This window comes from Anopheles gambiae, chromosome X, assembly GCF_943734735.2.
Source record: "Anopheles gambiae chromosome X, idAnoGambNW_F1_1, whole genome shotgun sequence".
Taxonomy (NCBI): domain Eukaryota; kingdom Metazoa; phylum Arthropoda; class Insecta; order Diptera; family Culicidae; genus Anopheles; species Anopheles gambiae.
Window position 1 is genome coordinate 21,865,382 of NC_064600.1, and position 14,140 is coordinate 21,879,521.

At 42.8% G+C, this 14,140-nt stretch overlaps 1 protein-coding gene across 11 annotated transcripts in view; it reads left to right on the forward strand.

The window, feature by feature from the left end:
* The window catches only part of LOC4576145 (lachesin), a 233,599-nt gene that overhangs the window by 57,988 nt on the left and 161,471 nt on the right, over window positions 1-14,140 (forward strand). For all 11 annotated transcript variants that reach the window (XM_061641127.1, XM_061641132.1, XM_061641138.1 and 8 more), the window contains one exon: window positions 9,379-9,488. In XM_061641127.1, coding sequence (XP_061497111.1) covers window positions 9,379-9,488 — 110 coding nt within the window. The remainder of the gene's footprint in view (window positions 1-9,378; window positions 9,489-14,140) is intronic.

The window sequence follows — 14,140 nt, forward strand, 5'->3', positions numbered from 1 at the left end:
ATAATGCAATTTTGCTATGTATCGAAAAATGTTGTGTTTTGTCTTTTTACCGTTCTCGGTCTTGCACACGATTCAACTACCAGATCGATAACATATCCGTTGAACGCACCGATACATTCCGCGTCCTTGGGATCATTCTCGACACACGTTTAACATTTAACGATCACCTAGAGAATATAGTATCCAGAGGGAACTAACTACTGGGTTGGATTATTCGATCAACGCAAGGTTTCCGTAATCCTATGACCATAAAAAACATCTACTGTGCCTACGTTCGATCTGTGTTAGAATATGGCAGTATTGTTAGCGACCCCTGTACCGAACAATGGAGTAATCGAATCGAGGCCATCCAAAGAAAAGCGACTAGATATGCTGTAAGACTCTTACCATGGCGATAGGGCGATGTGTTACCGTCATATCATTCCCGGTGTCTGCTTTTAGGGATTGAGTCGTTGAAAAAGCGCCGTGAGATAGCTAAATGCCTTTTTATATCAGGACTACTTAACCACCACATTGATACTCCTACTCTATTAGCTACGATAGAATTTAACGCGCCATCTAGGAATCTACGTACACGTCAATTCATATCCGTCCCTCGTTATAGAACTCGTTTTGGTCAGTCTGATCCTATGTAAGCTATGTGTCGAACTTTCATAAATAACTTTGATTTATTTGATTTCAACATGCCACAGAATGTTTTTAGAGATAGACTCAGGACACAACTTACGTAATAATTTTATTTTCAAAATACATTTTCTATTCTTGTGCACCTGTTCTCTCCTATCGATTTATGTACCTTACATAGTCTATAAGCACTAATTTAAGTACATTCATGTAGGATCTTCAAGATCCCGATGGATTAGTCAATAAACATATAAACATATAAACATATAAACAAATTGCCTGACACCGTCGGTTGTGATATTTGTGACACCAAATCGCGACATCCAACCATTGATAAAAGCACGCGCTACGGTGTGTGCGGTCATATTAGGTATAGGGTAGACATCGGGCTCTGTAATGGGATGGGATCCGAAGCCCCAGTGAGGGATAATACAGGCTCTCCCATCCAACTCCTATTCCGGCACGTCCTCGTCGTACAGAGTGGTAACATGTAGCGGTAGCCACATATCCAAGCTTGGGTACACGGGCTAGATCCAACCCCTTGGGCGGATGGTGGCATATGGCGAACCAGGAGTGGGGTGGGTATCCCGGGAAACCATGTGCCTGAACTCCGCGGGGGGGGGGGGGGGGGGGGCAAACCGACGCTAAATAAAACGGCCACGTGGGCGCAGGGCCAGTCACACAGTCTCACGGAACAATCGACTACGGAAAGCAACAGGAAGTTACGACACGGACTTAACGATACCGACCCAACGCTATGTCCCCGGACAACGATGAAAATGGGCTAATGCCACACTGAGCATGGACCTCTACAAGAGATTCGGTGGCTAGGGAACGGTGTGCACAACAGGCGTGGTAAGCATTGCTACGACATTTACTACAACTGCCACGACCGCCACCGCATGCTCGGAACGGGTTTCGCCGTAGGTCCCCGGTTGAAACCCGCAATCATGGATTTCAAGGCTATAAACGATAGGCTATGCACCCTGCGCATGCGAGGCAAGTTCTTTAATATAAGCCTCATAAACGTTCACGTCCCTACCGAAGATAAAGAGGAAGAGGAGAAGGACCTTTTTTACGGCCGCCTCGCTAGAATCGTTGATGCGTGCCCCAGGCATGACCTCATAATCATTGTGAGAAAACCTCAAGAATGTTCGTCTACGTGGTACAACTCGTTTTCTTTCCCGATAATTATAAAAACTTGTGCCGGTTATGAAAAGAAATGCGACTCGGTCAAATGTCCGTTTGCTACTGTATATTCAATTGTCAAGAGTTCATTACATAATTCATTTCTGAGTTCATTCTGTTATCCTTATCTATGCCTATGAGTTCATTTCCTATCCTATCTCCCCAATTGTCACTTGTCACTCAAAGCGGCTGGTTGTGCTCTCTCACTCTCCTATTTCCAAGTTGATTTTTTACCGCGATTTTCTTGTTGACTAAGGCTTGAATTGTTTTAGTTCGGTTAATTTACACTCGCGCGTTCACGTATCACAAATTTGTGCGGCACCTGTGAATTGTACGGTTCAACATATAAACATTGCAATCCGCCTGCGGTTGTTGTGATCACTCACTGTTCAGTCGAACTTTGGTCTATTTTGCGATGGCGTCTGTGATCTGTAAGAAATGTGAAGGTGCTATTAGCAACGATCCAATTCCGTGCTTCGGTCTTTGTGAACACTATTACCACGATAAGTGCATTGGACTTTCAACCCCGCTCCTGCGTGATTTTAAGAAGTCACAAAATTTATTCTGGGCTTGCGCTGATTGTGCTCAGCGTTTGCGGGCCGTTGACACTTTACGCTTCTCGCACGGCCTTTCTCGTGACGCTGCCTACCTGTTGAAATCGTTGCAGTCCGATTTCCGCGATTCCTCACGTTCTGTGCAGGCGGCATCAGCTGGCTTGCGACTTGAACTTTCCTCTTCACTGGATTGTTTTAGAAACGAGATAGCTTTGATGAAACAGGAATCAGCATCGTCAATTCGTTCCGTGAAAGATTTCATCGACTCACTTACTGCTTCTCACTCAATGGAACGCAACTACTCACAGGCTCCACTACTCACAACGCTTGATGAAGTTAAGCATGGCATCAAGGAGCTTGATCTCATGCACCGTGAGCTTCTCACTTCCTTCAACTCACTAATGAACAAGCTCAACTCTCATCTTGCCACGCATACCACTACATCGAGTGCTCACCATTCTGCGATTCCTGCTACGCACTCAACGACCACGATTCCAGTTGCGGCCTCTAAGCTCAAGCATCAAGCTGTTGGTGAGAATCCTTCTAAACGTCGATTATTGGATCGCTCTCCCGACCCATCGCCTACCAATACCGTTACACGCGCTATGCTTTCATCGGGCACAGGGCTGTCCTGCAATAATATTACGACCGTTCCTGAACGCCCACCCCGTACTTGGGTCTTTATCTCCCGTATTGCTCCTGATACTCCGATTGAAGCGATCCGCGAAATGGCCTGTTCTAACATAGGGACAGACGACATCTTGGTATATAGCCTTGTACGACGCGACCGGGATCTTTCTACGCTCTCCTACGTATCTTTTAAAATTGGTGTACCGGATTCGCACCGGGCTATTGCTTTGGCTGCTTCAACCTGGCCTCGCGGGATCTCTTTTAAGGAGTTCATCGACCTAAATCCCCGCTCCATCAATGTTTGGCGACCCACTACAGCAGCATCCCTTGCACCTTCTGCGCCTATTAATCGTGAATCGGATCATCCTTCCTCGCCACCTTCTATCAACCACACGACACAACTGCGAAACGCTGATTTCACTATTTCGCCAGATCATGGTCCTATGAGCTTGCCTTATACGCAGTACTTTCAGCAAGCGTAACCGGCTGATCCGGCTGAAGATTCTCATGAACTACCGATTTTACCCGAATTGATGGAAGCTAACCCTGCATCTAATACACACAATCCGTCCGACTCTCTTTCGCCGTTAATAACTTGCAGCGAGAGCACTCCCGGCGCATCTCGCTCACTCATCCCTTCGATCGATCAATTGAACATCTACTATCAAAAAGTATGAGGATTGCGCACAAAACTAGACGAGTTACGCCTCTCTGTCTATCTGAGCTTGATATGGATGTGTTTGCATCGTGCGTTAATCACTTCATTCCTACTGGTGTATCTCGTGAAAATGTTTCTCTGCTTGATGGAATGTCGGTAAACGGTTTGCCGCATTTATCTGACATAAAAAATATACGCGTAGTCAATTGGACCTTCTATTTGCCAATGCTGCCAATGCTATGCCTTCTTGGAGCGCTGCTCCCCCGTCATAGCTTCACCTGTTCCACTCGTCGCGCTAGACAATCATCATCCTGCTCATGAGACAAGTGTGCTCCTTACGCACTCTCGCCCTGCATCCTCTCAACGAATACCTACGGCTCGTATGTTCAATTTTAGGAAACTGGACTACCAAAAGCTTCATCATATTTTAGCCGGTACCGATTGGTGCTTTACTGATGATGACATAAATCAAGCTGTAGCAGCGTTTACTAATGTAATCACTTCCGCCTTCCCTTCCTGCTGTCCTCTCCTATCCTGTCTACCGATCCCGTCTTCGCTCCTTTTCCGTACCATAAACTCCTTCCTACTCCTTCGTGAATAATTGTATACTATAGTCAGTAAGCACTATTGCTGTAAGCCAACGTGGCCGAGCAATTAATAAAATAAAAAATAAATAAATAAATAAATAAATAAAATCTCTAAATTCAGTTCGAATTTTGAATTCGAATTAATAAATTTCAAATGATCAATCTCCAACAATCATCCTGGGGGACTTCAACGCAAAAGTCGGTAGGGAGCCAATGTACCGCTAATACACTGGCTGTCACAGTCTGCATGAGCACAGTAACGATAATGGTAGAAGATTGGTCCAGTTCGCCGCAGCGAACAATCTGGTTGTTGGAAGTACCAAATTTGCGAGAGGGACATCCACAAGGTTACATGGGCGCACCCGCATGGAGAATCCTTCAACCAGATCGACCACGTGTTAATAAGCCGCCGACAACAGTCGAGTCTGTTAAATGTCAGAACATATCGAGGAACCAATATCGATTCCGATCACTACTTGGTTGGCTTAGTGATACGTTGTAGAATCGCCCACCCCGCGCCAATGGGGGCGGAGAAAACACGCAGCCTCGGCTCAACTCAACGGACATTACTGTCCAACAGGAATTCAAAGCCGCTTTAGAAGAGTCTCAACTACCAGAAAACAGTTATGAAACTACGAGCGAGAGGTGGAACGCTCTAAAAACAAAAATAATAAACTGTGCAAGAAATATACTCCCACCACGTCGTGGCTACACCAAATCTGGCTGGTTCGACGATGAATGCAGACAAGTGACCGAACGTAAGAATACTGCATACCGAGCAATGCAGCAACGGCATAGAACGCGGGCATGCGCAGAGGAATATTCACGGCTCAGACGCGAAGAGAAACGAGTTCACCGCTCCAAGAAGCAGGCTTTGGAAGAGCAAAACATGCGGGAACTCGAGCAAACCAGAGAGGCGTACGGACCGACACGAAAGTTTTACCAAGCGATAGCAGGTCACCGAAACAACGTTGTACCTAAGGTAACCTGCTGTCGCAACAAGGATGGAGATCTGGTTAGTAACCAGCCAGAGGTCCTCTCGCGGTGGGCTCAGTACTTTGATGAATTGCTCAAAGACCAGTTTAACGAACAGCTAGAAGCGCCACTAGTAGATACTGTCATGCTACTGCCACCTAGCATAGAAGAAACACGAAAGGCTATCCGTCGGCTGAAAAATAACAAGGCACCCGGAACCGACGGAATTGCAGCTGAACTGGTCAAGAATGCAGGTGCACGACTAGAAAACGAGATTCATCAAATAGTTACTGAGGTGTGGGATAGCGAATCAATGCCTTGTGATTGGAATCTCGGCATCATCTACCCCGTATACAAGAAGGGAGACAGGTTGGACTGCAACAACTACAGGAGTATTACGGTGTTGAATACCGCCTATAAAATATTCTCCCTGATCCTTCAGGATCGCCTTGTCCCGCACGTCGAAGAGATAGTAGGAAACTATCAAAGAGGATTCCGAAACGGAAAATCAACCACTGATCAGATCTTCACCATGCGGCAGATCTTGGAGAAGATGGCTGAATACAGAAACGACACATATCATCTCTTGATAGACTTCAAAGCCGCATACGATAGCATAGCCAGGGTAAAACTGTACGACGCCATGAGCTCATTTGGAATCCCGGCCAAACTGATAAGGCTAGTTAGAATGACCCAACGTCACTTGGCAGGTGAGGATGGATGGAAAACTCTCAGGGCCTTTTGCTACCACGAAAGGTTTGCGCCAGGGGGACGGGCTTGCTTGTCTCCTTTTCAACCTGGCGCTAGAGAGGGCCATCCGTGACTCGACGATGGAGACTACGGGAACCATCTTCTATAAGTCAACCCAGATCCTGGCATACGCTGATGATATAGATATCATTGGTCTGCAGCTCTCCTATATAGCGGAAGCCTATTAAGGGATCGAGTAGGCGGCAGAGAGCCTTGGATTGTAGATAAATGAGACAAAGACCAAACTGATGGTGGCAACATCAGCGGACCTACCAATAAATAATCCGAATCTACGTAGGCGTGATGTACAGATAGGTGAACGCACTTTTGAAGTCGTCCCAGAATTCACCTATCTTGGGTCAAAGGTCAGCAACGACAACAGTATGGAAGCTGAGTTGCGCGCAAGGATGCTGGCTGCCAACCGGTCATTCTACAGCCTGAAAAAGCAGTTCACCTCAAAGAACCTGTCGCGACGGACGAAGCTGGGACTATATAGTACCTATATAGTACCAGTACTCACATACGTCTCTGAGACATGGACACTGTCCAAATCCGACGAAGCCCTCTTAGCCGCGTTCGAGAGGAAGATGATCAGAAGGATACTTGGCCCCGTATGTGTGGAAGGACAATGGAGGAGCCGATATAATGACGAGCTATACGAGATGTACGGCGACGTCACTGTCGTACAGCGTATTAAGCTCACCAGGCTCCGGTGGGCTGGCCATGTTGTACGCATGGAAACGGACGAGCCAGCCCGTAAAGTATTTTTAGGCTGTCCACAAGGACAGAGGAGGTGTGGTAGGCCCAAATTGAGGTGGCAAGATGGCGTGGAGGCGTACGCCATTAAGGCCGGGATAACGGACTGGCAGACGAAGGCGCGAGACCGTGAGCGGTTTCGGACACTCCTGAGGCAGGCCAAGACCGCAAAGCGGTTGTAGCGCCGGATAAGTAAGTAAGTATTCTTCAGAGAAGCGTCTTTGAAGAGACAAGATTTTACCCTTGACTCTGTTAATGTTGCTAAGTTCCACTTGGTTTGTTAGGTGATTATTGTAATAGTTTTTTTTTTTAATTCTAAGTCGCATGTCCATACGCAATTAAAACGGGGAGTATTGTTGATTCGTCTCCCAGCGGAAAAACGATTTAATTTTTGGTTTGGCGAATTGAATCCACCAATCCATCCAGCAGCTGAAGTTCCTTCTTTGTCTTGTCCATACATTCCACTTGCATCTGAACTCCTGCATATTTTCTTGTGTTAGAATATGAGGCCTTAGCTGCCAGTATCCATTGCTTCGTGATCTTGAGCAAATGTTTACTGGAAGGCTTACTCGAACCGTCAGAGCTTTATGATCAGAAAAGACTAGTACGTGTAAGTCAGTCGTGCTTAAGTGTGTCTTGAGTGTAGATGATACGTAGCATCGATCGATGCGAGAACCCGAGCCGCGTGCGATGTGGGAAAACTCCACTAAGTCACCTTTGAGAGCTTCCCAACTATCACACATCCCCATACCGTTTACAGCGTTCCTCAGAGCAAGGCTGATATTTCTCTCGCCCGTGGCGTCCTTTTGATTCAACACACAGTTAAAATCCCCTGCAAGAACGACATGCTGACATGCATTTCGCAGGTAGTACGCTAGGGTATGATTGAAAAACTCCTCCCGCTCTGACCAACGCTGGCTTCCAGAAGGAGCACAAACGTTACAGAGTGTAGTAGTATTCTCAAGACGAAGGCAGATTATACGAGAGTCTAAACTGCGTTCGACGAGAGAATATTTGAGGTGTTCCCGTAAAGCTATCGCCGTTCCACGTTTATCAACATTAACATCTGCGTCAATTGATCGAACAAATGAACGCATCGTATTTATTTTTGTCGTGTTTGAGATGGTGTTTAGATTAATAGAAACAAACAAAAAACTTTCGTATCGATTCATCTCTAATAATTTTCTATCCATCAGTGTATGTACTAGTTAGTGTAATTGTCTTTGCATTTTTCGGTGGTCGGCCAGGTTTACGCCTGACTATTCCCTCGATCGATGCATTAGACGTGTCACTGTCTGTGTCGTCTACGTTTCTGCGCTTACCTTTAGTATCAGGGTCAGGATTGGTGGTGGGAGGTGTGGGAGAGGGATCTCGAGGAATTTTGAACACAGGTACAACAAGCGCCGTAGTGCACTCGTATTCCTTCCCCTGTGCTGATGATGTCGATGCTGTCGGTGCGCTGTTTGCTTCCGTCGGAGCCACCGTCAGAGCCCTCGGTGACACGGTCGGAGCCTTCGGTGCTACCGTTGGGGCCTTCGGTGTCGCTGTCGAGGCCTTCGGTGCTACGGCTTGGCTAGTATGCGGAGCTTTTAGCGTTTTTGCCGGAGCCTTCGATGGTGTATTGTTTCGGGATGCTGATGCTGGTGCTGTTGCTTTTGTCATTCCGGCATATGATGCGCCTTGCTTAGCGAGGCTGCGCTTGCTCTGCATGCATCCCATACCAGTATGTTCGGGCATTAGGCAATACCGGCAGTATGGATTTTGCCCATTGTAAGTGATAGTGGTGCGTTCGTCTGCGATGGTCATTGTTGGTCCGATTTGGATTGCCGGTGATCTAAGGATGATCTTTACCGCGATAATCCCGGTTTTTTCCCCGGCACTTAACTATCCCGACCGTACTCCGTCTCGGTGATCGAAACTACCTTGCCGAAACAACATATCGCTGCTTCTATTTCAGCTCCCGTGACATACGGTGGAAGCTCGTGCAGCCACACTTCCGTTGCACCGTCTTCCAGCAGAATTGGCAGCGGATAGGATGTTCCGTCGATCGTTAGGGAATGCTTCCCCTGGTGTTGTGCAACGATCAGCTCCGCTTGTTGCATCGTTTCCGTCTCAACGTAAACGTTTGCCCTCGAGGTGTACAATTGAATTCTTATGACGACCTCTCCTGCTTTGAGTGTATCGACAATAAAGTCAATCACCTCTGAGCGGGAAGGGCGTCTCGGAATCCCCTCGTACACTAATTTAAAAATGTTTGCCCTTATGGACCGTGGTTTCATTGTCTCCATGACAATTCGTTCGCTCGTGCAGTGTCGAGAAGTACTCTTGCTGTTAGAAAAAACACGTCTGATCAATTCAGCAGTCAAGAGCCAACTGTATAGTTTTACACATTCAAGAAACTATTATTTTGCTTTGTTTGAATTGAAACTGTGTGATTATAGCACATAAAAGATAATACACAATATTAAATGAATACTTTCAAGTTATCCGTATATAAAATGAGCAACTGATAAAGGGTTACCATGGCAGGTCATCTTGAACTTGCGTTAGTTACCCATCATTAGCTAGTAGTCTTGTGCTTTGTGTTCTTGAGAGAATAAAACATAATGAGAAAATTTACTTCATGTACATTAATAAACCATTTTATTTCTTTCAGTGGCATATGCATTTCAGCCAGATTTTGCTGAGTCAATCATCAACAATTCCATCGCTATAGGAAGAGATGCAACATTTACCTGCCATGTTCGACATTTAGGAGGGTATCGGGTAAATATACTCCATTTTGCATAAGTTAACAAAGTATCTATCATGTATTCTATTTATTTTTATTGTGAACTTGGTTACACCAAACTTATTGCGAAGCTAGTATAATAGCAAGATACTTGTTTTTAGTGGAGTTTGAGAAATAGTGACTAAAATATTTTTTACTATTCATTCAAAACCACAACTCTAGCTTAGATTATTTCAACCTTAAAAATGTTAAACAGCGCTGATTCGATGCATGGTCGCCTAAGAAACATTTCCTATAGCTTTTACACTTAAACATGTCTAAAGAATGCTTTACTATGAGTTTAGTAAGCCTTATAGTTTTAACATGGTTTTTGAAGATGCTTAACAGTCTTTAAAGTTGTTAAAACTTTAAAACGTTCTGAAGGCAATTCTAAGACTGTCTGTTAAAACTATAATAGGAGTCACATAGTTTTAACATGTCTTTTATAGATGCTTAAAAGTCTTTAAAGTTATTAAACCGTTAAAACGTTCTGAAGGCGATTATAAGGCTTATAAGACTTAAAAGATGCCTGGCTTTAACCATCCAGTAGATGTATTCTTAAGCATATTTTAAGACTCGTTATTTGAGACTGGGACATCAAGATCAACTGATCTTATTAAATGCTTATTAAATCTTGAATGAAGGGAACTTGGAATAAACTATGCAGGCTGCATCTGAGATACGCTATTAACGCAAATCATGAAGAAGCGGTTTTCAGTCATTATATATTTAAGTTTTTTTTCCTTTTGCTTGCAGTGGGTGGTTATTATTCAATCATGTTGCTATTAACTGATATTGTATCAAATCAATACAATTTCTGCAAAGAACTGTCAAATTCAGAAACCCACGATTGTGTAAATTTGCATATACCAGGATCCGCGTATCTCGGACACTACCTGTACGTGGAGAGTCTTAAAATTTGTTAGTCTGCACAAGTGCTTACTAAAGCTATGTGCTGTTTAAAACTATCTTAGCCACACATACAGCACTACAAATCGACTGAACTTATGATTAGGAAAGTTCTCTTGATCTTGAGCCAATGGAATCCATTTTAATGCATAAGATTGTTAATTTGTGTATCCAAAATGTGTCAGCCATGTTGATGTGTAGGTAAACCAATTCATAATTTACAAGGCAAATAAAAAAATGGCAATTTTCCAAATGTTTTTCTCGGTATGTTTATTATTCCACAGCCTTGAAAAAGCGTTTTGTGCAAATTGAGGGCGTTTCAATGAAACACTTTATTTTTAAAATAATTTAGTTTTATACTAAAAAGTTGCTTCTTATTGAGGCGCTTTGATATTTTTAAAATTATTATAATGTATTTCAACAGTGAAATTTTCTTGGCATGGATTTCTGCTCATACGCGAGCGATTTCCGAATCAGAAAAAATATTAAGACAACATAATAATTCTCAATTAATTCTCAACCATTATTATAACTTCATAATCATTACTTCATTGCCGTCTCCAGAACATATCCATTGCAATAGGCTGTAATTTTGATAATTTATTCACACCTCACATCTTAAAGGTCTAGAAATGGTTTTAACAAGTATTCTTAACAGAGTTCTGTAGATGGGCCCTTTCAGTCCTAAATGAGTTTTATTATAGTCATACAAGCCATTCAAATGAAAAAGGGAGGCTTAAGAATAACCGTAACAACAACGTTAAAACTATGATAAGGTTTAAAATGTTACTTGGGCGGTCAGGTGGATTACATACATATTATTTCGAAAAGGATATCAAACATGATGAAACGATGTTAAAAACTTAGAAAAAACATAGAAAAACAAGAAACGATGTTAAAAACATAGAAATCATGTCAACATTCCGTACCACATGCACAACAAGCCTCTTATTTTCACACAAGATTATTTCGGCCTGAAAATATGTAAACAAACGTCGAATTTTCGCAAGCTTTATGAAGTACAGGGTTTCGAATCATATAAGGGAATAGTTCAATCACTCAGGGGAATGTTGCAAATCGGTAGGGAAATATTGCATGGATAAGCTGTGGATGTTTGCAATCACTTAGGGGAGTGTTGCAATCGATTAGGGGAATTTTGCAAGCGTACTGTGGAGATGTCATCAGACTGTGAGTGCCGCTGTAAATACCTCAAAATATTTTCGTCAATCTTACTAACTTATCATGTTTAATTATGGCTCCCCAGCAGGATTTATTTAGTTTATCATGTGTGCAGCAGAATCCCACACGAAAACAACTCCAAATGATGTTTGTAAAAAACATCATTGGTATCCATTCCAAGCTTTTTATACCGGCACCCACCGTCAGACGACAGTACGCTTGCAAAATTCCCCTAATTGATTGCAACACTCCCCTAAGTAATTGCAAACATCCACAACTTGCTTGCAACATTCCCCTACCGATTTGCAACATTCCCCTAAGTGATTGAACTATTCCCTTATATCAGGTATGTCAAACTGGCGGCCCGCGGGCCGCATGCGGCCCTCGTCAATGCTAAACGCGGCCCGCAAGTATATTTTGAGAATTGCTAAAAACACTCCAAACCAAAAAACTGTTATTACTATTTGTCGAAGTGTATTTAATTTTCCAGAGAAGAACTATCATTTTGATGGTATATTTATCGAATCTAACATGAATGTACCCATAACATCTCATAAACTTATTCTACACAATCGTACAGAACAATAGAGACCCTTAAGAAACATTGAATTGAATGCAAACTCAGTCGGTATTATGTTTCGATTAAATTCTGAATATTAGCATAGTATTGTGCACACTCGATTGCACATTCTATATGGAAAACTAGATTTGCGACTACCTTCTACCAACGAAAAAGTAATGAAAATAACTTGAAATAACTTGACACACACTTGGAAACTTCGCAACAACTAATGATGGATTGTCAGAATCGCATCCACGGCTCAAAACCATTTTCGATCTTAGCTATAACAACTTCGAATCCGGCCAAATCAAACCAACAGTTCCGTTCGGTGCCGTCCGAAGCCTATAGAGCCGTTTAAAGTCATTTGGAACCGTTGGAGTCATCGGTTGTCGCGCGGAGCGGCTAATCTACAGTGAGAAATGGATCCGGTCGGTCCCACCGAATTTGACCATCTCAATGCCCCCGTGTGCCAAGTAAAGGATTCATACGGCTCCGAAATTCTCCGATTTGCACGGCTCCAACCTTATAATGTTACATCATTGATGTTCGATTGGAGCCACTCCTGTTTTTTTTTGTCATAATCATGCCACCATCAATTTTAATAAAAATGATTGTAGCCAAGTTGGAATTTTGTGTACCCCACATTTTGCAAGATGGATTAATGTACTTTTGAACCTCCCCAAAAATCTAAACCAAAATGATATGATAACGCTTAAGCCTAAAGTATTTAGATGAAGAATTAAAATAATCGAAATGCCGAAGTCGTGCGATACATAGCTTATTAACAGATTAGCTCACACAGTCCATACCTCAATTCGCGAATCATCTCCCTTCAAGGGCAAAACAAGATTTGCCAATCTTTATGGGATCACACACCATGAATCTTCTTCAGATAAAATTATCGTAATTTAACAAAATTATTCGTAAAATATGGGTTCTTGTAATAAATGCCTCCATACCACCATATACCACCATATACCCCTTCGAACTCGGAAATTAGCGAAAAATAATGTTTAAACACGTTTTTTTACAATTTTTCTCTTGATCTATCAAAAAATTGCATGCAAATATTTTTGTTATTCATCCAGCGGTGGATAGCTCGGATAGCTTGAACAAGATTCGCAACAGGCTGGTAGACTTCCCCTACCTCAGTGAAAAAGTGTGGTTGAGTGATATTTTCTAACAGAAGTACCGTGTTAGAATGCGACTAATGAGAAATTTCCTATTTTAATAATAAGGATGAAAACAACGCATGTGACTTTAAAAGTACGTTAAACATTTTTTTTTAATAAAAAAGTGCACAATAAAAAAAAACATAGCAAATTTGTAAATAAAAAACTACGGCCCTCTTATGAATTGAGTTTGACACAGCTGCCTTATATGTTTCGAAACCCTGTAAGCTCGAGAAGATTTTTTTACACAAGCATACTTATGTTGTCAAGAATGGTTAAAAATAGTTTGGATTGATGTTTTAAAATCTGTTTTATATTCATTTCTGTATATACACTTCCAACGTACGTATTGTGTTGCAAATCAAGCAGAGGAAGAAGAAAAAAAGACAAGAGGAAAAGTGCAAGCAAGAACAGCGATCACGATACGGAACCACTCATACCCCACTACGCAAGGCGATCGAAAAATTAGGTGCTTCTCGCTCTTTTTTCTCGTGTGATCTCCGTCCCCCTTATAGTGCTCATATCGAGCAGAGCTTTTGATCAGCCCGCCCCCAAGCCTCTCCATACCCCTCCAACCCAGCTACGTGGTGCTCGGCAGCAATCATGATTCGCATTCATTTTTTACATCGTGTTTTCTTTCTCTCGAAAATGGTATGCAACCACGTGTGAAAAAATTTGAACAAACTAGGCGGTTGATATAATTTGAAGCGGGAAATTGTATCCTATACTTAACAATGAGAGAAGAGAAAATTGTCTCACAATCGATAGATTGTGATCGCAGGTGATAAATGCCTTGCAAAGCAGAATGTAGTATTAATTGTTAGTT